Raw genomic sequence first — 26,422 nt, forward strand, 5'->3', positions numbered from 1 at the left:
ACATGGTATGGCTCTCCATTTGGCACCTCAACGTGCATGGTCCTAAGAAACTGCTGCCTCGGTTCGTGGGTCCCTTTGTCGTTGAGAAGGTGATCAACCCCGTGGCCATGAGACTGTCGCTCCCGGCTCATATGAAGATACACCCGGTCTTCCATGTCTCTCTTCTGTGTGCGGTCCATCCTGACTGCGCCATCCCCTCCCCTCTCCTCCTCCTCCGGTGGTGATGGAGGACCATGTGGAGTTTGAGGTTAGAGCCATTCTGGGTTCTCGCCGTACCGGGGGGGAAAGTTGTTTTATCTGATGGACTGGAAGGGGTACGGTCCTGAGGAGCAGTCCTGGGAACCTCTGTCCCATGTTCGTCATGCCTCTGTTCTGGTCCGTGCTTTCCATCTGAGTAACCCCCTGAGCCTGCGCGCTGCTTCCCCTTTCTGACTCCCGGGTGGGGGTTCTGTTTTGTGGGGGGATACTGTCATGTGGCGGCTTTCCGCCGTTCCGGGTGCCGCAACACACATACAGGCGTCGGGAATGCTCACTTCCGGCCGGAAGTGGTATCCCGGTCTAGTCCTCCGGCCAATGTTATCACATCCGGGGGACCACGCATAAAGGCGTGATGCACCGCCGGATCGGTGCTTCTGATTCTGGATTAGTGCACGGAGCCCAGCAGACGTCGGAGGATTGGTTCTGGTCCTCTTGACCCCTGGAAGCTTCGCTGTACGACGAGTCACGGTAACGCCTTCCCCGAGCCTGCATGTGTTACGTGACTTTTCCTTGCCGCTTGTTTGTTGTACTCTACAGCGTGTGGTGCGCTGGACTGTGTTTCCCCGAGCCCCTAGTCCTCAGACTGCCTTGCGGGGTTCACGGCCACTTGCACCGGTTGCTGAGCGCTGTGTTCCGTTCTTGTGGGGACCCGGCTTAACCCATTCTCTGGCAGCCGCGCAGGAGCGCTGCTGCATCACTTTCCTTGAGTTGCCCTTTATATGGCAGTGACGCAAGTGCGTTGCTGCATTCTCTGTTAGTAAGCGCAGGAGCGCTGTGACTCAGTCTTGCTTGTTTTTGCCTTTTCCTTTGGCAGTTGCGCAGGAGCGCTACTGCTAGTGACTTGACGCGTAGGAACACTGCTGAACTATCGCATGTGAAGCAGGAGCATTGCTCAAACATGCACTGGGCCGCGCTATAGCGCTTACCCTGGTGTCCTAGTATTGCTCACTTCCGCGCAGGAGCGCCTTCTTGTTGTTTGTTGTACTTGGTAGATCTTGCGCAGGAGCGCGTTCTTTTCATTTCTTCTCCGAGGCACCTGGACGCTACGTTGCTGACCTCTTCCTTGGTTCCTGTACGTGTGTCTTGGTAAGCACCGGAGCCAGGGGCTCCTTCCTGCATGTGTGTTGTGGGGTGTTGTGCTGCAGGGTTAGGACCACGTCCTAACTGGGTCTTCTCTTGTTCCCTCATATGTGCCACAACCCTACCCTACATCCCATCCACCAAGGCCACTCCTCTTGCTTATTTGCCCCCCATCCCTGGATCCATCCAATCCGTGACAGGTGTTATTCCCCGTGGGGGTTGTTTGTGGAACGGGGACGGTGGTTCCTGTCGTCTCTGCAGAATCGCTTCACAAGCCCAGGTGAGTCTTGTGGGGCGCTTGACATAGACCATCTTTTCTACTTGAGTGGTTACCTCTTTCCAGCTAGGTCAGATCATCACTTTGCCCATCTTCTTCCTGTGGCCTTCAAAGGAGGAGGAGAGACTCCACCCTCCGGATCCAAAACGTGCGTTATTATTTTATCTGGATCGCACAAAACAATTCCAGATGGACGATCAACTCTTTGTTGGCTATGTGGGTGCCAAGAAAGTTCGGGCCACGTAAAAACGGACCATCTCTCGATGGGTCGTCCTTTGCATTAAGAGCTGGCACTCCTTAGCGAAAAAGGAGCCTCCGGTCGTAACTGCGCCCCCATTCCACCAGGGCGACTGCAGCCACTACTGCTTTAGGACGTGAAGTTCCCTCTGTGACATCTGCCAGACAGCCTCATGGGCATCATTGCACACGTTTACAAAGCATTATTGCCTGGATAGTCCAGTCCGGAAAGACGACGACTTTGGCCTTTTACTTCTCCAGGACTTTCTGGTTTGAACTTGGTTCCCAGACCCACCTCCCGGTCGGCAATGCTGGGGTATCTGTTCTAAGATAAGGAATCTATAGCTTCTCTTCCAGGGGATCCTCATCAATAGTCATAAGCACTGAATATTCCCGCCCAAGTGCGGGGACCCCGGAAATATAAAATCATATATGTAAATCACATATAAATAGCTCCACATGCACATATATCCTTTTTTCTCACACCAATGCAGCCCCAAAACAGAGGCTAAACAATGTAAATACTCATGCATACACTGTAATTAGTAAGGAAACAAAAAACACATTAGGTCAAATCGCCCTTGAACTTTGTGTTTTAATGAGCAAAACACTCATAAATCCTGTAAATTGCTAATAAATATACATTGTTAGCCACAGGCTGCATTGAACAGCAATAGCATAGAAAATGAAACCATTTTCAACAAAAACTGGCACCGTGCCTTTAAGGCAGCCATGACCCCTGGCTTCCCATCATGCCTTAGGGGTGACAGTTAGGTCAGTTGTTCTTTCTGGCTCCTTCAGTAAGGATCCTGGTTCAACAGCTTCCTTTCTTTTTGACTTTCTGTCAAAAAATACTTGAGATTTTCTACAATTTTTACTTTCACTCTATATCTTTTGGACATAGAGTGTTAGTACTGCCTATTTTGAGTCTTAAAAAAGGAATTTTTCTGTCAAATGCCTTCTCTCTTTGACAACTGTCCTTCCTGTGGGAGAAGGCCAAGACTGGCGCACATCCTGTGTGTATCCTCTGCCTCCCTGACTCTCATTCTGCAAGTTCTTGTGAACACTGCAAGACTTTATCCAGGAGAACTCTCAAAGATAGGGAGAGAATTCGAAGTTATAGTCTCTCTGAGAGAGGTAGGTCTCCTAAGAGGCGCAGGACGCGATCGACGTCGAGAAGTCCCGACTTGCTCTCCTTCGGGGTCTGGATCAGCGTTGAAGAGGCCGTTGACGACGGCGAAGACTAGGATACTTCCTACGACGAAGACTTCAGCGTCGAGAGGCAAGGTACCTCCGCTGCGGTCTACAGGGCGTGCAGCGTCGAGAGAAAGGTCTCAGTTGGAGCATAGGAGCTTGACGTCGAGACAGCCGGCGTCGAAGCATCATTATAATCTTCGACGTCACAGCTTCGTCCGTCGACGCCCGGTCATCGGCGTTCGACGTAGAGGCACCCTCCGTCGACACCCAGTCATCAGCGTTCGACGTCGAGGCATCCTCCGTCGTAGCCTAGTCACCACCGTTCGATGTCAAGAAGGTCTCCGTCGCCGTCACACCATCAACGGTCGACGTCGAAGATCCCAGTTGACGTTGCAGCATAGACGTTCGACGTCTAAGCAGCCTCGTCATCACCTGGTCAACGGCGCTCAATGTTGAGGGTCCCCGTGGTTGTCACAGCAGCGTGGGTCGACGTCAAAACATCTATCTATCTATCTTCAAGATCCCAGGAGAGGTCACCCTGGGGCAGACTGCTCAGGAGACCGTCAACCCTCGGATCAGTCTCATGCCTTAGCACCACAGCAGAGGTCTCCAAGATCGGCCTCAGCTGCGGAGGTGGAATATTCCCCGGTGCATATGAGTCCTCCGGCTAAGAGGAAAAGAGTATCAGACGAGGGTGCTTCAAGGAGTCGCACATGGTCTACTTCCAGACATCTCAGAGGTGGGTCTCCTGTGAGCCTGTCCTCATTCTCTTCGGGCTCCTCGTCTTCTCACCGTAGAAGATCTTCCGAGGTGGTCATCTACTCCTCGGATCGTGAGAGGTCCAGGCATTCTGTAGTAGGGGATCTCTGTGTATAGTCATAATCTAGTGAATAGTCCCGCCCATGTGCAATCAAAAATAATCTCTTAGGGTGTCAAAAAATGCAGCACTGTACAGACACTTAAGAGAGAATTAAAGACCGATAATGCAGCCTATAAAACCAGGCTACACTGTCCAGTACTTAAACTAGAAATTCCACCAAAAATCCACAAACAGTGAAGTCTGTCCAGATTTCCCTTGCCTCAGCAGCAAAACCCCTCTGGAATGATAAAGGAAGACCTGGACAGACAAGCCCCATAGGCTGCCATTATGTGGCTCAGAACAGGATACTGTGCCTTTAAGAGAACTTTCCAGAACTTCACAGTATCCCAGAATACAATGCAGGTCCCTTTTACTTTCAGATCTTTTTTCCGGCTCCTGCTAACAGGACCCTGGAGCATTGAGCTCTCCCTTTTTCAAGGGTTTATTGGAATTTTGTGCACTTTTGGTGTTTCATTTTGTGTACTTTGTGTTTTTCTTCACTTCTGTGTATTTGTTCAGGCTTTTTAGGGCTCTAAAATGCCTGCTCTCTTCGACAAGTGCCCAGAATGTGGAAGGAAGAAGTCCAAGTCTGATCCACACGACGTCTGCATCCTCTGTCTGCCTGCTGCACATGCCCCTGAAGAATGTGACATCTGCCAACACTTTTCAGCAAGGACCCTGAGGGAAAGGCTGAAAATCAGGCTTCAAGGCCTAGAGGAGAGACGACTGCAGGCTGCAGGTGGGTCTGGGCAGGCTGGGAAGGCTCCCTCTGCCCCTGCTGAGGCCTCTGGGGGACTCCCCAGAGGCAGGAAGCCCAGCAAAAGGTCCCGGTCTCCGTCTGCGTCAATTGCATCGACGTCTACGTCGAGAGGGATGACGACGGTGTGCTCCCCATCTCCCCGGGGCTCCGGTTCGAGACGGCGTGAAGGATCGACGTATAATTGCCTGGGACGGATTCTTCGTCGTCGACGTTGGCGTCGAGCCATCGACGTCGAAGAAAGAGCGGCAGGCGTCGGCGCTCGCTGTCGAGCCGATACTGCTGGTCGCCGGCGAAGACGGTCGGCGTCGAGGGGATCCTCTATGTCGAGAACCTCGAGAAAGCGGTCGGCGTCGAAAAGGAGTAGACGATAGTCGTCGAGGACTGAAAGTTCGACGTCGCGGAGGCTGCGTTCGGCGGCGAGGAAGCGTTCGACGTCGCGGAGGCGGCGTTCGCCGGAGTCGCGGAGGAGACGTTCGATGCTGGAAAAACGACGCTCGGTGTCAAGAAGAAAGAGATCAGCGTCTCGGAGACTTTCCAACTCTCCTAAGCGGCGCAGAAGGAGTTCTGGCGCCGAAAGTCACACTGGATCTTGGGGGAGGACGCCGGAGACGGCGATCACCGACTGGAGGGGCTGGTTCCCAGTCCCCTCCACCTAAGAAGTCACCGGGCTCGGTGTACTCGGTGGTTTATACACTACCTCGGCCGAAGACGCCCCACCTCCTCCACCTCTACCTAAGGAGGCTCCTCCCAGCAATCCTCCTCTTCCACCGCTTCCGCCATCACGGCCACCTCCGCCTCCTAGGTCCGTCCCTCGGCCGGAGGTACCTCCTGTTGCTCTGCCGAGGTCGGTGTCGTTGCCTCGCCTCCCTACACCACCTAAGGGGACGCCTAAGCCGAACCCCCAGGATAGGCCACGGAAGACGCCTCCGTGGAGACCTGTGGAACGTCCACGAACTGGGAGGTCGCGATCTCGTTCCAGGAGGAGGGAGCGATTGCGGAGTCACATCAGGTCATCCACGCGGTCAAGACGACGCCATAGGAGGCGCAGGTCCCGTTTGCATACGGGTCTTCAGAGACCAGGGACTATTCACCGACTGGGCCGCTGGAGACTAGGGTGTCACCGGTTGACGATCTGGTGTCCTTCCATGATGTCCAGTTGAGCGATGCTGCCTAGTTGGGCATCTCGTTGACGGTGCCCACGCCCAAGACATCAGTGATCTTAGAGATGCTGCACCAGAAACATCTGTCTCGGCCATTACTACCACTGGTGCCGGGCCTGGAGGATCCGGCCATGGACCTGTTTCTCACCCCGGCGGTGACTAAGGCGGCCCCCTCGAGACTCCAGAAGAAATACCGGGCTCCCGACTCGGATCCGGCTTTTCTGAGGGTGGACCTTCCGCCAGACTTAGTGATAGTGACGGCGGCTCGGAAGCAGCATGCCACCACTCCGTCATCCACAGTCCCACCGGATAAGGAATCTAGATGGCTGGATTCGGCAGGGAGGAAGGTTTGTGGGACATCGGCGACTTCCATGAAAGCGGCGAGTGCCACGGCCTTGTTAGGGCGGTATAACTGAGCCCTCTGGGAATCCTTCCAGCAGTTTGTAGAACACCTGCCTCTTGACAAGAGAGAAGATTTCCAAGAGGTGTTAAATGAGGGGATGTTGGTGGCGAATCAGGTCATCAGTGCTGCAGCCGATTCTTCCCTCCTAGCGGCACATGGTTACTGTCATGACATGACACGCCTGGCTCCGCCTCACGTCGCTGAAGCCTGACGCACAGCAAAGAGTTGCCAATTTACCATTCTCTGGTAAAACCCTGTTAGGAAAACATGCAGATGACGAAAGGCAGAGGCGGCCAACAGTCGGCAGCAGCGACCAAGGGCCTGGCAGGGTCTAGGCCCTGAGCGTCTACTTCCCCCACATCCGTTACCCACTCCGGTGGGGGGAAGCGTTCAACTTTTTCTGGCATAGTGGAGAAAAATTACTTAGGACAAGTGGGTGCCGAGAATCTCCTCAGAGGGGTTCCCTTCCACAAGGACAATCCCACTCAGACTATTGTGACGGATGCTTCTCTCCAATGTTGGGGGGCGCACTCCGGAGACTTACAGATTCAAGGAACGTGGTCCCCGATGGAGTCCACGTATCACATCAATTTCCTGGAACTCAGAGCTGTTCACTTGGCACTGAAGGCCTTTCATCCGTCCTTCCAGACCAACTCTCTGCTTGTACAGAAGGACAATAAGACCACTATGTATTACCTCAACAAGCAGGGGGGGCTCGAGATCACGCACTCTGTTGCAAGACGCGCAGGCGATCTGGCACTGGCTTCTGGCTAGAGGACTGACGATAACGGCTACCCATCTGCCAGGTGTACAGAATGTTCAGGCGGACGCACTGAGCAGACTGATTCAGGAAAACCATGAATGGGTCATAAACGACGAAGTACTAGGAGAAGTCTTCGCAAGGTGGGGGACTCCAGACGTAGATCTGTTCGCCACCGCCGAAAACGGCAAATGTGAGACTTCGCCTCCAGGTACTACCAGCAGGGGACGCTGGGGAATGCGCTATGGATCAACTGGTCGAACAGCTTTTCCACCCATTCCCCTGATTCCAGCGGTGCTCATCAAGCTGTCTCAGTCCAGGGCGCTGATGATCCTGATTGCCCCGGAATGGCCCAGGCAGTGGTGGTTCACTGACCTGCTTCACCGGTCTCGCACATACCGCACATACGGCTGCTGTGCAGGCCGGGGGATGTTTATTTATTTATTTATAACAGCATTTGTAAAGCGCAAACAAAGGCCCTTGGGCATCTCGGCGCTGAGTTACTGCGGTGTTTAACCAACAAGGGGAGCTGATGTTCATTGATTAAAAAGCCAGGTTTTAAGTTGTTTTCGGAAAGACCAGAGGGAGGTACTGGTCTTGATTGAGTGAGGCAGTGTGTTCCACAGTTTCGGTGCGGCTACGAGAAATCTTCTGTCACCCCAGTTGACCGATTTGGTTCGGGGGACCACCAGTTCAAAGGAACTGGATGAGCGCAGTGTTCTAGAAGGGCAGTAGGGGGTTAGGTTCTGGGTGAAAAACACGGGTCCAGCATTATGTAAAGCCTTGTAAACCAGGCACAGAGACTTGAACTTAATCCTCTTCTTCACCGGTAGCCAATGAAGCTGTTTTATGGTAGGTGACACCGGTTGGTATTTGGGAATTCGCCCTAGGAGCCTGGCGGCTGCGTTCTGAATAGCCTGCATTTTCGATAGCACTCTCTCCTGGGCACCTAGGAACAAAGCGTTGCAATAGTCCAGGGTGGACAGGACCAGGGAGCTCACCAGTGTTTTGCCGCCGTTTTCGGGTAGGAAGGGCAGAATTTTCTTAATAAGCCTTAATTTGTGAAAGGCTGAGGAGGAAATCTGGTTTGCATGTGGTAAAAAGTTCAGACGGTTGTCGAACAGTACTCCCAGGTTCCTCACCTTGTTGACCAGGTCTGGGGGCTCGCCCATGGATGATGGCCACCAAAGGGGGGACCACTCCGGGGATAGATTGCCGAAAATTACTACTTCCGATTTATCGGAGTTTAATTTCAGGCAGTTGTGGGCCATCCAGCTCCCAATTGCCAGCATGCCCTGATTGAACTTGTTGGCTATTTGAAGCCCGTCATTCTTGACGGCGAGGACCAATTGAGTGTCGTCTGCGTAGGAAGTGAGGCTCATCCCATGTGCTCTGATGACTTTGGCGAGGTCCGACACATAAATGTTGAATAGTGTCGGACTAAGGGATGAGCCTTGGGAAATTCCGCATGGCAGTGATAGGGGGGAGGATTCAAAAGGTCCAACAGTGACGACCTGGGTCCTGTTTGCCAGGAAGGAGGCAAGGAGATTTTTAGCATTACCTCGGATGCCTATGCTCTCGACACGGTCGACCAAGGTGGCATGGTCGACCGTGTCGAAGGCTGCCAATAGATCCAGCAGGATCAGGACGGCTGTACCTCCTGCATCCCGAATGGATCTGATATCATCCGCCGCTTTGACCAAGGCGGTCTCAGTTCCATGGAATCGGCGGAAGCCAAACTGAGATTCATCCAGACATTTGTTTTCCTCAATAAAGGAGGAGAGTTGGGCGTTCATGATTTTTTCCACTATTTTTGCTAGTAGTGGGAGACTGGCAATAGGGCGGTAACTTTTAAGTTCTTCCTTATCAAGGGTGGGTTTTTTGAGGAGCGGTTTTATAAGGGTTTTCTTTAATGTCTCAGGGTAAGTGCCTGTGCTAAACATGGAGTTGCAAATATCAGTTATAGCCGGAAGAACTGCATCCATGATTGGGCGCAGGACCTTCAGGGGACAGGGGTCTAGGGCCGAGCCCGATTTGATGGAGGATACGATGTTCTGTAACTGAGAACAGGTGACCTCTCTGAACTGAGGGAAAATTGGACCCTCATGGTGAGTTGAAGGCCTTTGGGAAGGGGTGTCATTGTTGGCGAAGATCCGATAGATATCGTCGACTTTGCTAAAGAAAAACTTAGACAGAGCATTGCAAAGAGCTTGGGACGGCAGAGGTGTGAGATCGACAGAGAGACCTGCCAATTGTTTGGTGGTCTCGTATAGAGATTTATTCGAGTTTTTTGCAGTCTCTATTTTATCACAGTAATACTTTTTCTTAGCGTCAAAAATGAGATTTTTGTATTTTGCCACGGACTCTTTGTACAGAGATTTGGCTTCGACTGTATAATCCTTCCGCCAATGTCTCTCTCTGTTTCTGCACTGTTGCTTTTGTGTGCGTAATTCCTCTGTGTACCATGGGGCCGACGGGGTAGATCTGTTACGTGACCGTTGTTTGACTTGAACCAAGTCTTTGGCTGCTGAGCTCACCCAGTTGTGAAATTGGGAAGTAGCGGTGTTGGGGTCGGGAGATAATATGGGGGCGGTGTCTATAAGAAGGGTTTCTAGCCTGCATTCGTCGATGTCATCCCATGCCAGATAGGGTTGGCGGGGATTGGAATTGGATTTGTCAGCCAAGGAATCGTGTACTGGTAACGATGCCAGGATGAGATGGTGAGCAGACCAAGTTAAGGGGAGTATTTGTGTGAATTGGAAGCCTTCAGCATTGGTAAAAATGCCATCTAACGTGTGACCTCCTTCATGCGTTGGGGAATGAACCAGGGGGAGAAGACCAAAAGTGGACATGTCGGCTAAGAGCTTAACAGTATCAGAATTGTCTAGAGTGTCAAAATGAAAATTAAAATCCCCTAGAATAGTGAGGGAATTTTCAAGCACAGATGCTTCCAAAAAGGACCTAAGGTCAACAATGAAGTCGTTTCTGGGCCCCGGAGGTCGATAGAGGAGAATCCCTTTGAAGGTATAAGAAGGGGACAGTTTGATCGCAAATTCTAAGGCTTCACAGGAAGTTTGTGTAATCGTTGTGAACCTTACTGTGTAGGTGTCACGGGCAATGATGGCAATGCCACCGCCTTTTTTCTTTGTTTGCCTATCCAGTCTGTGGGTGGTAAACCCCGCAGGAACGGCAATAACTAGATCTGGGTCAGAGGCTTGACCCATCCATGTTTCTGTCATAAACAGAAGGTCTATTTTATGGTCCTGGATCAGCTCATAAATGTATTGGCTGTGTTTGCCAAGCGAGCGGACGTTCGTAAGCGCGATGGTGTGAGTCTTCGTAGAGTAATGCTTACCACCAGGAGTTGATTTATGGGTGGAAGGTATCGTAGCGTGGCAACCTGGGCAGTATGTAGTTGGGTTTATGAGCATAGAAATCGGGTGGGATATGAGACATGTCTGACTGGTCGTTGGGCGAAGAAGCTGGAGCTGGGCGGCGGAGTAATGAATGCGTGGGGGCAGAGGGGGCGAACCAGGGGGGGTGGCCCTCGGCCCGGGCCAGGCGCGGACGGGCGCAGACGGGCTTGCCTTTGGTGCGCCTTCGGCGCGCCACCGGCGCGCCCGCTGCGCCCGCCCGCTGCGCGGTCGGGCGGATCTGTTGTTGATAAACATGATTGGGCGGGGCGGGAGGAGGGTGGGAGGGGCGCAGAGATATCTGGCCAGCCTTCCCGCCTGTTGCACCCCAACCTCTCGTCTTTGAGCTTGGCGGCATGGCTCCTGAGATAGTGCAATATGGCCATTTGAATCTACCCGAAGATTGCATGGACATACTGAAGGAGGCTAAGCGACCTTCCACTCGGACTTCTTATGCTTACAAGTGGAAGAGGTTCTGTATCTGGTGTAAGTCCAAGAACTATGACCCGACGACGTGCAAGGAAGACGTCATCCTTTCTTACCTTCTACAATTGGAGCAGTCTGGCCTTAATGTTCATTCCATTAAGGTTCATCTCGCTGCATTGACTGCCTACAGGAAATGCCCTTCACAGACTTCCTTCTTCCAGATCCCTGTGATCAAAGACTTTTTGGAAGGCTTGAAGAAAGTATTCCCTCCTGTCTGGCTTCCTTCGCCTTCATGGGAAATTGAATTTGGTGCTGTCCAGATTGATGAAGGAGCCTTTTGAACCTATTCATGAGGCTTCGCTGCAGCACCTGTCCTGGAAGGCGGCGTTCCTCATGGCCATTACATAAGCCCGCAGGGTGAGTGAAATTCAGGCGTTGTTGCCAAGAACCTTATACTGTATTTCATGCTGCTAAGGTTGTTATGCGTACTCACCCTAAATTTCTTCCCAAAGTTATTTCTGATTTTCATGTCAACCAGACCATAACGTTGCCTACGTTTTTTCAGAATCCTTAATCTCCAGCGCAAAGGTCTTTACATTCCCTGGATGTTAGGAGGGTGTTGAAATTTTATCTGGATAAGACCAAAGATATTCGTAGGTCAGACCAATTGTTTATCAATTATGGATCAGTCAGGACCGGTCTTGCTACTTCTAAACAGTCCATCTCTAGGTGGATTGTGCCCTGCATACAGCTGTGTTACCAAAAAGCTAATAAGACCGTAGGGGGTAAACCTAAGGCTCATTCCACCAGGGGCAATGCTGCCACGACTGCTTTGCTCCGTAATGTTCCAATTGCAGAAATCTGCAAGGCGGCCACTTGTAAGTCGGTCCATACCTTTGCTAAGCATTACTGCCTGGACACTGATGCCAGGGCAGACGCTCAGGTTGGGCAGGCTTTGCTGCGAAATCTGTTCGCACAATAGTGGTGTTATTTCTCGTTTCTCCACCTCCGCTTTGGTGTGGGGATGGGCTTGCCATTCTATTCACTAGATTATAACTATACACAGAGATCCCCTACTACAGAAGTAGTAGTTTCTGTCCTGTAACTCCAGGTCTGTAGTAGGGGTATCTCTGTTATAGTCATAAGCGCCCGCCCTCCTCCCCGGTGGAGAGAGATATTCATGTAAGGAATGCTACAGGTCTGGCGTGTAACGCCTTCGAAAAGAACTGAAAGTAAAAGGGACCTGCAGTGCATTCTGGGATACTGTGAAGTTCTGGAAAGTTCTCTTAAAGGCACAGTATCCTGTTTTGCGCCACATAATGACAGCCTATGGGGCTTGTCTGTCCAGGTCTTCCTCTCTATCATTCCAGAGGGGTTTTGCTGCTGAGGCAAGGGAAATCTGGACAGACTTTGCTGTTCGTGGATTTTTGGTGGAATTTCTAGTTGAAGTACTGGACAGTGTAGCCTGGTTTTATAGGCTGCATTATCTGTCTTTAATTCTCTCTTAAGTGTCTGTGCAGTGCTGCATTTTTCAACACCTTAAGAGATTATTTTTGATTGCTCCGGGGTCCATGCACATGGGCGTGACTATTCACTAGATTATGACTATAACAGAGATACCCCTACTACAGAACTGGAGTTACAGGACAGAAACTACTCCTTCTCTTCCAGGGGTATCCTCATCAAAGTCATAAGCAACCCACCCGCCTCCCCAGGTAAATGAGATTTTGTCTGTTCTATGACTTGTGGTTGGGCCCTGACTTCAGGGTTATGCAAAGAACAACTGACCTAACTGTCACCCCTGAGGCATGATGGGAAGCCAGGGGTCATGGCTGCCTTAAAGGCACGGTGCCAGTTTTTGTGGAAAATGGTTTCATTTTCTATGCTATTGCTGTTCAATGCAGCCTGTGGCTAACAATGTATATTTATTAGCAATTTACAGGATTTATGAGTGTTTTGCTCATTAAAACGCAAAGTTCATGGGCTATTTGACCTAATTTGTTTTGTTTCCTTGCTAATTAAAGTGTATGCATGAGTATTTACATTGTTTAGCTTCTGTTTTGGGGCTGCATTGGTGTGAGAAAAAATGATATAAATAGCTCCACATATATGTATGGAAATATATGTGATTTACATATATAATTTTATATTCTTTACGGCGTGCCCGCACGTGGGCGGGAATATTCAGTGCTTATGACTTTGATGAGGATACCCCTGGAAGAGAACTAGGATTACAGCTAAGTAACTTATCCTAATAGTCTCTTTCAGATGAACAAGTTACTTGCCTTTGGTAACGATATATCTGTAAGAGACCTATATTAGTTACAGATTTGTTAGCACCCCACCCGTCCTCCCTGTTCTGCGAACTGACTTCTAGAGTAAGGGACTCCCTTTCAGGGCCCTAGTTTTGTTGTCTTGCATGGCTCTGCGCTTCTGGCTTGGAAAGTGTTGTAAAAGAACTGACGTCAGCTCGCAGGGGCAGCGGCTAAGTAGATACCATAACGTCATCCCGCCGATCACAACACCGACGACTAACGTGGAGTCAACCACGCCACCTACCGACGCGCTGAGGTAAAGCTGAGAAAATTCTCCAGATCCAGTCTGACACCTGGGGGTAATTCGAAGGTAAGGAATCTAGAACTAATATGTCTCTTATAGATATATTGTTACTGAAGGTAAGTAACATGTCCTTCTCGTCCGGACACCCTCTTAAGAGATAAAGCTTCTTTTCTAAAATAGTTATGTTAAAACCAACTTTGGCAATACACTGACTTTAATGTAACTATTAATTACACACCCTGAAACACCCTTCTGGCTTGTTCTATTCGGAAAGTGCCCTTTATTCGTATTACCCAATGCTATCCAGTGGAGATACCGGCTTTGCAATAGGAAAAATCCACATTGGATATTTCCCACTACCAGGGCATGTAAAACAGTGTTTATACTTTGCCAGATCTTTTCTTGCCGTTTTACTGGTTGTACAAATAGTGCTGCAGTTCTCTAAAGACACCATAACTACCAGGCGCTAGGTACTCGGAGTACTTTTTACTAGGGACTTGTATGCAAGTTAGCCTTGCGAGTCCGTGTTAGCCAGTTTGTACCCACAGGTGTCGGAGCTCATGCACTGGTCACTAGATGTCAGCGCCCCTGTGAGCAAAATGTTACACCAGTACCTAAAGTCATCAAAACGTGGGGGTGAACCTACAGAAAGCTATCCTCCTACAGTTACTTAACTTTTAGTAGAGATTCTATTTACCCTCAGATTTCCTCACATTTTGAATATTCCTCAGGCATCAGACTTGATCTGGAACGTTTGAGCGGTATGTCGGTAGGTGTCACCCTGCGGCTCTTCCCTTAAAACGTTCCACTCCAGAATTGAAGTGTGGAGCCCACTCCTGCGCACTCGCATCAGTTGCTATGGAGGCAGTGGAACTTTGGTTTTTGTCCCTCTACGACCTCACAACCGAAAGGGTTCTAATGGAAATGTTTTGCAAGTATATGCATGCACTGAATGCTCTTTCTCCTATAGGAAAGCATTATGCATAAAAACGTGTGTCCAACATTTTACTCTGTGTATGCAGCAAATGTCTAACACTCCTCTCTGATCAGCCTAAGGCTGCTAGACCACACTACCCTAGATAGAGCACCATGGGATTGCTAGAGCAAGCCTCTGTCCACTTATAAGTGATACCTGGACTCTTTACACAATATACCTCATTTAGGTATACTATATAAAGAGGCAGCTTCCTACATTTCTTTAAAAACATTTTTTCAACCCATTCACTTCTCAGATTGCGTCTTTTGTGAATGGGTGGTCTCTGAAGTTCTCTGGTTTGTTTTCCCCCTTCAAAAAAACAACACAGAAATTATCAGCAAAGGGGTTCTCCAGACGTAAAGTGAAATACTGAGTACAAGTTGCCTGAAGGGAGTGATCTGGTTATACAGACTACCTTTCCGGTTCCCTGTTTTCAAGCAACATGTGTTTAGTTAGGCGGCCTTTGTGATTTTACTCTCCTCATACTTGCTTCAAACAGAAGCCAGGCCACACGCTCTGGCATCTCAAACATCAAGCAAGTTGAAAAGAGCTAATGCTCAGTCATCTTTTGAAATTTACTGGTATGGGTGCTCACAAATTATAGAGGAATCTCACTTATATTTACCAGCGCGACACCAATGTATCTGACTGAATGGCAAATGCAATACTTCTTGAGAATGAGACTGCTGCAGTGAAAGCAGCAGTAACAAGGTTTTGTCCCATTGACCAATTAAATAAATACATACAGTCAACCAAAGAGCTTGCCATTCAGAGGTCTTCCGAATTTTGACACATCCAGACTATTGCACGGACGATGAGGCAAAACAAATCATGCAGTCTTAAAGTAGTGCCCGAAGGCTAGAAATCTCCGCTTTCATTTTGAGGAATGTAAGGCTCAGAATTGCTCTTGTGCTTCACTATTGTTGCCAATATACAAATGCAAGATGGCTCCCATGAGAAAAGAGCAGATGGTGATACGTTATTGAAATATTAAGATTTATGCATCATCTAATGTAATGCCCCAACATAGAGCTACTCCAGATTTAACTTGTACTGTTCAAAACATACAAATCCAAATTCTCATGTCATGACTGACTGCATTTTCTTTCGCTCTGAGTGTTCTAGCACTGGCAGATACCATATATTGTAGCACTTTGTTTCACTGGCCACAGGGGTAGGTGGCAGCTGGAATACTTATCTTCACTCTCCTTGGTGTCCTTGAATTTGATTGTGCAATGGCTGAGATATTAAGATCTAGCTATTTTACCGAGTATTGATTAGCACTGCATAAAGTCACATCTTCTCATCAGTCTTCTGCTACTGTACCACTGTGGCATGTGGTTCTGCTTTAGGGTTGGTAGTACTTTCCCCCTGAACTTCGTTGGCACATTATGTAAGGGTTGTAGACTCAACTTACCTTTTGTCCCAATGGCCTTGTTCTTACACACTGGAATAAAATGTATTTTTGGAGTTTGCTTTATGCTAAACTTTTATTTAGTGGAATTTGGCAGAAATCATGATCACAAGTTGCTTGTGAAACAGTGCACAGTATGTTTCCAGATGAAATTGCTAATTTCATAGCTCTGGAGGTGGAGCACCCACTTGAGTGATCTACACAATTGTGTGTTGGATGTCTAAAGGCTATTTTTGATTGACTCCTCCTAAGTCTTGCTCACACAGTGGAGAGAACTTGAAGTCTTTAGAAGAGTGAACATTTTAATTGACCACTTTGAAAAGTGAGACGGGCACTGCAGACCAGCCTATTAAAAAAGCGGTACATATTCAGAGTTGTGTGCATAGCATACATTTTGTGCTTAGGAAAAAAACTCCTCAAAATACATTGAACTGATTAAATAGTGTGTGCTGTCGGTTATGCATGCATTGACATTCAGCAGCACTGATCGGGCAGTTGCCTCTTCAAAAACAAGCAAATGCCATAGGTTTGGCATTTGTGAGAGTTTGAGCTATTGGCATTTTAAAAGAGGTCTTTTATGAGGTTACAAAACCTGCAAGCGGTGCTTAAACACCGCTTGCAAGTTTTGTAAACGCATAAATGTCAATAGCTTAAACTCTCGCAAATGCGAGACCTTTGTGGCACCCGCGCTTTAGCGTTGAGCATCTTAAGCTTAAGCGCAGCTGCCGCTATGGCTTTTAAAGTAAAGCAATAGAAAAAAAAACTTTTTCCCCCTTATTGCTTCACTTTTTCAACCATTGCTGCACCCGCGCTTTAGCTTAAGATGTTCAAAGCTCAAGCGTTGGTGCTGCCATTATAACAAAAGTAAGCAAATAGGAAACAAACGCAGCAGTGCTTTTTTTTTCTATTTGCTTACTTTTGTTACAATGCGCACGAGCTTTAAACATTTTAAGCTAAAGCACAGGTGCCGTGATTGTTTCAAAAGTAAAGCAATAGAAAAGAAAATCACTTTTTTTCTATTTGTTTAGTTTTAAAGCTATCGAGTCACCCGCGCTTTAGCTTAAGATGTTAAATTTTAAAGCGCAGGTGCAGCCATGTTAAAGATAAAAGTAATTAAACAAAAAGTCATGTTGCCACATTCGGCCAACAAATAAAAAAATAAAAGCTTGGCCGCCATTATGCTAAATGAGGCGTGCCGCGCTGAAAATGGAGAGGAAAAACACATTAAGGTAGGGCGTGTCCAGGCTGGACAAAGCTATTTGAGAAGATAGTGCTTGGAGACTGTAATAAAGCCTACTTAATAACAACACGTGTAACAGGGGTTTGTCCTCATGGGAAGTTACCAGAAGAGAAGAGGTGGTACTAAGAAGGGACTACGAAGCCTGTTGACCAATGAAAAGCCACCATTTACAAAGTACAGGGACCGGAGCTAATTAAAGATGGTCGGAGCTTCAAGTCCATACCTGAATACAGAATGTCTCGAAGAGACCATGCAAGCACTGCCCAGATGAGACCATGCCATGTTTCCACAAAAAATAAGCTCTGCCACCTCCTATTACCTACAGCTGTTTTACCAGCAACATTTTACTGCTTCAAGTAATTTGCTAACAGTAGGTTATTGGCCTGACAACTACAACTAAATGTTGTTCGAACAAATGGTGCAAGCGGAGAGAAAGACGGACGCCCTGGTACAGTGTAGTCAGTCAGAGCACTCTTTCCTCAGTAGGCCAATCAGTAATAGGATAACATTATGAAGTGCATCAGCTGTTGGCGGGTTTGTTTCCCTTTTTGCTCTAGAATGAAGCTAAAAACTCTAACAATGCTGTCCCTCGATTATCTGTCTCCCTCAACTTTGCTAATGAAATATTCCCGTAACCTATTCTGGACATCTCTAAAAATGTCGCCCTAGTGGAAAGAGTTGTTTTTCTTGCTGTATCTCACTAGTAGAAATTCTGACACTTTAACCCTTTAAGTGCTGCCGTCGGCCAAGGGTCGTCACGAGGACTACCTTGCCAGTGCTGCGCACGACCGTTGGCTGACGGGTCAGCATTCGTTATTCGAACGTTCAGCACTGGGCGCTGAACGTTCGACGCTCTTAAGGAGTTAACTTCCATTTTGAGCCAACTGCAGGTGCTGCTTTGCACCTTCTGCTTACCAAAGTTCGATATCCCGAGGAGAACCAGTGTTACAGTAAACCTGGTTCATAAGTACCCTAAAATCTTTTGGGGCTGTGGCTCTGCTTTATAAGGTGCCACCACTTTTTAAATTGTGCTTTGTTTTGATTTTAACCGTTATTGTTTCTTGCATGCAGGTAAAAATCGTATTCTTCTAGTATGATAAAGCACTGTGTGAGCATGAAGTTTCAATGTTACTTACTGTGACATGCTGTATTTGGAATTATAACCCCTGTAACGTCATAGAGTGAACTGTGGCTGCTCATTTTTGAAAACCTAGGTGTTTCATTTGGCCGAAGGGAGCAGACTAATTATGTACTTGGAGCACAGTACTTTTGTTGGCCCTGGGAAACCACAAATACCGTACAGAGTGAATGCTTCTTAGTAACCAGTGACTGAAGCAAGCATCTTCTGTACTTCTCTGGGTCGATTGTTTATTTGTGCTTTTTTCCCTTGCTTGTCTCTTTATTACGTACATATCTACTATCCTGTTTTTCCCATCTGTATAACTGTTCGCGTACTATTTTAACTTGAAGCATTTCTTTCGGTGCTAGTATTTTATATTGCGCTCACATTTGATCTTGTGGCCACTTCAGAGAAGCAGGCCCATCATTTCAGGTGTATGTTGAGAATGTTCTTATACATAAGAAGGAAAATTAATTAAAATTTAATTATAGTTGTCCCAGAAACTTTCTGAAGTGACTGAGTTAACATGCCAGTGTTTCATGAAATACTTTCATACGTTGTTGACTGACTTTTTTTTTTTTTTTTTTTTTTTTAGATCCCTAAAGAGCAGCTACTGGCATCCATACCCCTCTTAATTAATTACCTCCAAGCAGAAAGTATAGTTGTGCATACTTATGCAGCTCATGCTCTTGAACGGTTGTTCACTATGAGAGGATCCGACAACACTACCTTGTAAGTTTGTATCCCTTTTTTGTATTTGTTAATGTTACTTCAAAGGGCTTGAAAAAATGTATATTGATGGGTGGATGGAATAGAGTTGCAACTCATTTGGTAAACTTTTATGTAATGCCTATTTATTGAGTCAGCTGCTGACCACATCATCCGCTTAGTTGCCCCTAAATTGGTGTGTAGAATTGTAATACTTAATCGACACGCAGAGTTTATAGTATGTGAGAATTTAAAAGTGAGATCTGTTAGTCTGCCTGGTCTTTTGGCCTCTTTAGAGTGTGCATGGACGGCAGTCTGAAAACAGTATTAGCCAGTCATGATCATTATTGGGCGATTGCCATGAAAGAACACATCAGCAGTATTAGTACTTGAAACACTTTGTTTGAAAGGTAAAGGGAAAGTGAAGGGAATAATACTTGCATGTCAAACATACACAAATACTGCTTCGCATGATATTTTGATTGTTGTGAAAGTATTTACCAAAGGTTGGTAATCAAGAGACTCCTCTTAGCTTCCTGGTGAAGTGGATTGAGAGGTGGAATTGATAAAGAATGGTGTATAAAAGAACATAGGTTTGGGGATAGGGCCCTATTCAAAATGTTTGGGGACACAAAATCCGTCAAAAGTCCTCTTTATAAGCCTCCAATTCTGAGCATGGTATTAAAACAAGAAAAACACATCAGGATGACCTTATTCCTGTCACCTTTCACACCACTGAGGGTAAACCCAGATTTTTGCAGCTTGAATCTTTCTGGATTCACTATGCTGTGCATTATTCCGCGGTCTAGTGGTTGGCTCCGGCATTGTAGTCTTTTCTTTCTTCATTCATTTATTTATTTATCGTAGCCCAGGTGGGCGTCGATGTCCCACCTTTTTGTGTACTTCCTGTGATGTCGGCACGCTTCCTGCTGAAGGTCCCACCTTTGGGCGCCATCTTAAGATTCTTTTTTCCACAGTTGGGTCTGGATCGTCACAGAGAGGCTCTAGAGTTTTTGGAGGAAAGAAGAGGAAAAAATAAGTAATTTTCACAGAATAGATTGGAGAAGAAACAGAGGAGCAAGATCACCAGGCCGGGTTGACTAAGAAGGAGGAGAACTTAGAGATCTTCGAAGTCCAACGGAGAATGCGCACACAGGGGGCCCCCTGAGCGCAGGAATGGACAAAACACCCTTTAAATTCTGCCGCAACTGCCACCACAAATACGCTCAGAAGCTCAAAAGGACCAGCACCCGGTCTGCAACATCTGCTTACCGGTCGACCAGGAGAGCAAGGATTGCAACGCCTGCTCCGCCTTCCCCCTGAAGACACTCCGGGTTCGAGAGAGACCGAGGAGAGCCAACTACACCATGCAAGGCAAAGGCCAACTTCCGTTGCTTCGGGACCTGGGCCTCTCTAACAACAAAGAGGACAACATCTCCGAGGGACCAGGTGACTACACGGTCGTAGAGACCGATAAGAAGGCATCTAAAGAGGTAGGAGAGACGTCGACCCCTAAACTCCCGACAGACTCTCGAAAGCCCGAGCAGGACACTTGAAAAACAGTCGAAGTCCTCGAAGGGATCACTGGCGCCGAAAACCTCGACGGCCGCAGCTGCATCCAAGGACAAACAGCCCAGCAGAACCTTCGAAAAGGACACCCAGGCGGCGAAGACCGGCGAAAAGCCAAGGCCGAAGAGATCGGCCAAAACGCTTGACGCCGAGGATGCCGCCGAGAGGGAGAGGAAAAAGAGAAGGCTCGAGGCCGAAATAGAGAACATCCTGCAAAGGAAGAGTTTGACGATAAAATGAAAAGGTTCACGATTCCGTCAAAACAGACTATGACGATCGTCGAAATAGAAGAGGAAGAGGACTTCAACGCCGAAGGGCCGCCGAAAACTCCCGAGCCCCAGGAACACCTAGAGGAGGAGGGCCTATACTATGAGGAAGAAGGAGACTATGACCAGCAAACGAGTTTCGGCTCTGCATCCTCGATGGCACAGGACCTGGAATGGCAGGACCTCGACTCAGAAAACTCGGAAAAGCCAGTGGAGACTTATCATTCGAGGCCTTCGCCACCAGATGACATTGGAGCCTATAACATGGTCATCAAGAACACGGCGGCGGCTTATGGAGTCCAACTGGAGGAGGAAAAACTAAAGGCATGTTTCCTCTTTGAGACCCTGCTCCCCACTCAAACAAAGAGTCAGTTCCTCCCCATGCTTCCGAGTGTCATGGACCAAGGGAGGGAGGCGTTAAAAGATCCAGCAACCTGCAGGTCTGTCACACCTAGGACTGAGAAAAAATACAAACACTCCTCTCAGGATCCTCCCTACATCCAGGGATCCGTCACGGCGGACTCCATTATTGCGGCAACAGCCAGGAAGAGGGCAAACGTCACAAAAACATCCGGTCCACCACCAGACAAAGAAAGTAGGAGAATAGACCTAACTGGGAGAAAAATAGAGAAATGCAGCGGTACACTGGTGCATGGCGAACTCCAATGCCCTACTGAACAGACACCAGTACCAGCATTGGGGCGAGATGGGGCAACTGCTCAAGCACCTCTCCGAGGAATACCAGCAAAGGGATCACACCTAGTGGAGGAAGGAAAAAATATAGCAAATGCTTGCTTGAAAAAGGCCTTGGATGGGGCTAACACATCCAGCAGACTTATGATAGGTATCACAGAAAGAAGGCAGGCCTGGCTTAGGATCTCAGGCTTCAAGCCAGAAGTACAGAACAATATTCTGAGCACCCCTTTCAATGGAGAGACCCTGCTCGGGGCACCGGTGGATGAGAAACTCACCCAGCTTAAGAAAGAAAATGAAACTGCAAGGTCCATGGGGGCCTTACAATTCAGAGGGATGAGAAGGGGTACCCCGACACGGAGACCAAACAGAAGGGGAGGAAACCAGCCGGAAACGTCACACCAGACATTCCAGCAGGCACACCAAGGCGACAATCAATTGCAGCAGGGGCAGCAAAAGCAATCCTGGCAGTACCAGCCTCGGGCCAGTCCTTTCGCGGGAGGGCAAATAAGAGGGTCAACCACCCACCTCAAAGTGACTAGTCACGCAAAGCGTGCCCACCCACACGAGCCCTCCGAGGGTGGAGCACAGCAAGGCCAACAAGAAGGGGTTACACGGACCAAACATCGACTAACATGTAACACCAGTAGGAGGAGGCAGGCTAAGACACTTCTCCCAGGAGTGGAAGAAGAGAACTACAGACAAATGGATACTCAACATCATACAGTTCGGATACTGCATAGAACTGGAGAAGAAACCACCAAACAGAAAACCAAAAAGGAAGGCTTATTCAGGAAAAGAACTAGCGCTACTTCTAGAGGAATCACAAGAACTCCTCCGAAAGGAGCCCATCGAACCAGTTCCATTCAGAGAAAGGAACAAGGGAGTGTGCTCAAACTATTTCCTAGTTCCAAAAGTGGACGAAACGCTAAGACCCATCCTGGATCTAAGGTTCCTAAACAAATACATAAAGACACAAGTTCAAAATCACATCCCTACAAGAGGTCATTCCTCAGAGGAGGGACAGAGACTTCATGTCCACCATAGACCTCAAAGATGCCTAACTGCACATTCCCATGAACTGGCAGCACAAACATCTACTAAGATTTACCATCAACAAAGAACACTAACAGTTCACAGCCCTTGCCTTCGGACTAAAGTCCGCACCAAGGGTGTTCTCCAAATGTCTCTCAGCCGTGGCAGCATACCGGTGCAGGGAAGGATTCATGTATACCCTTACCTCGAGGACTGGGTAATAAAAGCAAGTTCACACAGGACATGCAAGGAACACGCACAGCGGGTCACAGGGACACTGACATACCTGGGATTCTCCATACACTGGGGGAAGTCCTCAATGGAACCAGAGTAAGTGAAGATCTTCCTGGGGGCACAGATCAACACCATACAGCGCAAGGTGTTCCCCAGTGACAAAAGAACACTGGCCCTGCTGAAGGAGACATGCCACTACCAGAAGGGGCGAGCTCTGACAGTGAGGACAGCGCACAAGATCATGGGGATGATGGCGTCCTGCATACACCTGGTCCCCAATATACGTTTCCACATGAGACCATTCCAGGAATGGCTGCAACAACAATAGTCACAAGCTACAGGAAGTTGGGAAGATCTAGTGGTTGTAACGCACGCAGTGCAGGACGAGATTATGTGGTGGAATAGGGAGAACATAACAAAAGGGAAGCCTTTAACACCACCAACCCCAACGGTGACCATTACCACAGACGCTTCACAGATGGGATGGGGAGCACACATGAACAAACTCAAAGTGAGGGGTCTGTGGACTCCAGCAGATGCTGTCAGACACATCAACTACCTGGAACTGAAGACCGTGTTCCTCGCCCTGAAGGCATTCCAGTAACAACTGTACAACCAGAGAGTGTAGACAACACAACAACGATGTTCTACATCAACAAACCGTGAGAAACACGATCAGTCTTACTGTTCAACCTAGCGCAGGAAATATGGAGATGGGCCATCCCACTCAAAATAGACCTGCTAGCCATACACTTATCAGGGAAGGACAATGTGGAAGCAGACTGGCTCAGCGGACAGAATTCAGCATCCCACGAGTGGGAGCTCAATGCACAGGAAACGCAAAGGCTATTCAGGAGGTGGGGAACACAGACGATAGGCCTATTTGCAACACACCAGAATGCAAAATGCAGATACTTCGCATCCAGGCAACCAGGGTAACGATCCCAGGGGAATGCCCTATGGATAAGCTGGTTGAAAACATTTGCCTACGCTTTTCCCCCGATACCGTTGATACACAGGGCACTCAACAAGTGCAGAACCAGCAACATGACACTGATCCTGGTGGCACCACAGTGGGCAAGGCAGACCTGGTACTCACAAATAATTGAAATGGCACAGGGGCCACCCCACAAGTTCGGGAAAAGAAAAGACTTACTCTCCATGCAAAATGGAGAAGTACTACACCCAGAGCCTGAGAGCCTCAGCCTTGCGGTATGGCTTCTGAAGACATAGTTTGCACACCTAAGGTTTCCTGAGAGCACCCTGCGGGTGCTACGAGACGCAAGGAGACCTAGCACACGAAGGTGCTATGTGGCAAAATGGAAGAGGTTCACACAATGGTGCTGCAAGAAGAAACTACACAAGAAGATGACAAGGGAATCAACGGTGCTAAGATACCTCACGCACCTGCTGAAAGCAAAACTAAGTTCATCCTCGCTAAGAGTACACCTAGCAGCGATAGTAGCTAACACAAGAGGAGAGACAGGAAATAGCTTCTTTTTTTGGGGGCATTTATTCAATGGCAATAAAAAAACAAACGTAACAGGTGCCAGTACGTATACAGTCACGGTAACATATCAAGGTGCAGACTTTTCCAATATCTCTTTTCGTTCTCTACAAAAATAAAAAAGCTTATGAGCTAGTATCGTTGTGTCAATATCTGAGGAACATGGCATACATTCAAATAATTAACTTTGTTTACAGTCCGTTCGACAACAGTCCAACATTGCACCTATCTTTTATCACATCACAATGCAGAGTAACATTTCCTTTAATGCCCTGTACCCGTCCAAACCTGGCCTCATCTGCCGAAGCCTTCAATTAGCTCCTGTACATCCAACTGTCCGTTTCACTATAGTGTGTACACCTTAGAGGCTACGCTCATTCTTCATCTTCCCCACTCAATCCAACGCCATTCTGCTGTTCCCTTTGCCAATTGAGAAACGGTTCCCAGATGTCTCGCGGCCTGGAGGTGGGTGGCATTAATTCCCAAAAGATGCCCAACTGTGTGTGCCCATATGTAACATCAGCCAACCAACTTTTTACTGACGGCACCCTCCGCCTGCCCCAGTTCACAGCCACCTGTCGCTTGGCTTACAAAAACATGGCATGTAATTTCCTAAATTGTGGCACAGTTTGTTTTACATATCCCAATATCGCCAGTTCAGGGGATGGGGCATCTGCTCTCCCCACAATCTGGTTGATGGACTCGAGGACCAATAACCCTCCAACTTCTCACACGACCACACCATGTGCGGAAAGGTAGCTGGGGAATGCCTGCACCTCCAACAGTCGTCCTCTTCCCTGAGCCCCATCCTGCGTAGGCTTACCGGAGTCCTATAGTAACGGTGTAAATATTTGAAATGAATCCAACGCAGCCTGTAATTCGGGGACAATTCTGTAAGTTGCCCACAGCAAAAGGACCACCACTCCTCAGTGAGCGGATAAGCAAGCTCATCATTCCATTTTTCTAGGGCGGTGGTCTGAACTGTGGGAGCACTACTCTGCATTTGCCTGTACAGTCTGGTGACCAGCTTTCGTGGGGAAGGAGAACCCACCACCAGCTCTAGCGCCTGAAATGTTGGAGGAGCCTGCTGGAACTCACTACTTAACGCCCGACAGGTAGATTTCAATCTGTGGTACAGAAATAACTCCGAGAAAGTTACATCTTGTCCCTCAACAGCCACAGGGGGAGGCATGAACTCATCATTTGGAAACAAGTCAGTAAATGTGTGGAGGCCAAGCTTTTGATGCATTGCCCTGCCAACTCCATCTCCAATGCATGGCAGTAGAGGATTCTGTATCAGTCAGGGACGGCGCGTACATCAGTGGCGCGCCCACCTTCTTCCTCAATTCATCCCACACCCACTTCAAAGTCTCTGCGGTGTCTACCTCTCCTCAGAGACGTTTTACTTTCGAGCACACAGCCACCTGGAGAGGGATCGGTGCCATATTTTCCCGTTCTACAGCGATGTGTGGCTGGAAAGGGGTGGGATGTACCCAGAAATGTAAAAATTAGGCTTGGGCGCACAATGCATATAAATGCATGTTTGAGGCCCCCAGGCCACCCTGTTGCAAGGGCAGTGACCGCACGTCCCAGGCCGCCCTAGCTTGCCCAACCGCCCACACCAAGGCAATCAGTTGTGATTTTAACATAGCGAAAAAGTGGGACGTCAGTGGGATCGGGACATTAACAAATAAATACAAAAAGGTGGGTAATACAATCATTTTTGCTAAAGCGATCCGCCCAGTGAGTGATAAGGGCAATCTCGTCCACAGTTTTACCTTCCCTTCCAGCCAGGTCATGGCACAGCCATAGCTCATGTTCCAGAATTCCTGAAGATCCCTACTTATCCAGATTCTTAGGTATTTAACCTCACCCGACTCCCATCGCAAAGGAAATTCCGACGCGATTGCCGGGGTGCTGTCTGTCAGATGAAACACTACTGATTTAGACCAATTTATGCAGACACCTGCCAGTCCACCAAATCGTATGAATTCACGCAAAACCGGGTCTAAATTTACTTCAGGGTCCACCAGGTACAGGGTTACATCATCTGCGTACAAGGAGATTAGCAAGCTCCGAGAGCTAAACCCGATCCCTCTCGCAGTATGGTGTTGTCTTATGCAGGCCGCTAAGGGTTCCATCGCGATGGCAAAAAGCAGAGGGGATAAAGGGCATCCCTGCCGCATGCCCCGTGAGATGGGAAAGGGGTCCGAAATCAACCCGTTGACTTGTAATCTTGCACGGAGGGCAGTATATAATAAACGGATCTTC

At 48.3% G+C, this 26,422-nt stretch overlaps 1 protein-coding gene across 1 annotated transcript in view; it reads left to right on the forward strand.

Annotated features, from left to right (window-relative positions):
• The window catches only part of CSE1L (chromosome segregation 1 like), a 276,453-nt gene that overhangs the window by 158,671 nt on the left and 91,360 nt on the right, over positions 1–26,422 (forward strand). The window contains exon 15 of the mRNA XM_086932619.1: positions 18,735–18,871. Within this exon, the coding sequence (XP_086788745.1) occupies positions 18,735–18,871 (137 nt within the window). The remainder of the gene's footprint in view (positions 1–18,734; positions 18,872–26,422) is intronic.

This window comes from Lissotriton vulgaris, chromosome 7 (genome assembly GCF_964263255.1).
Source record: "Lissotriton vulgaris chromosome 7, aLisVul1.2, whole genome shotgun sequence".
Classification (NCBI taxonomy): Eukaryota; Metazoa; Chordata; class Amphibia; order Caudata; family Salamandridae; genus Lissotriton; species Lissotriton vulgaris.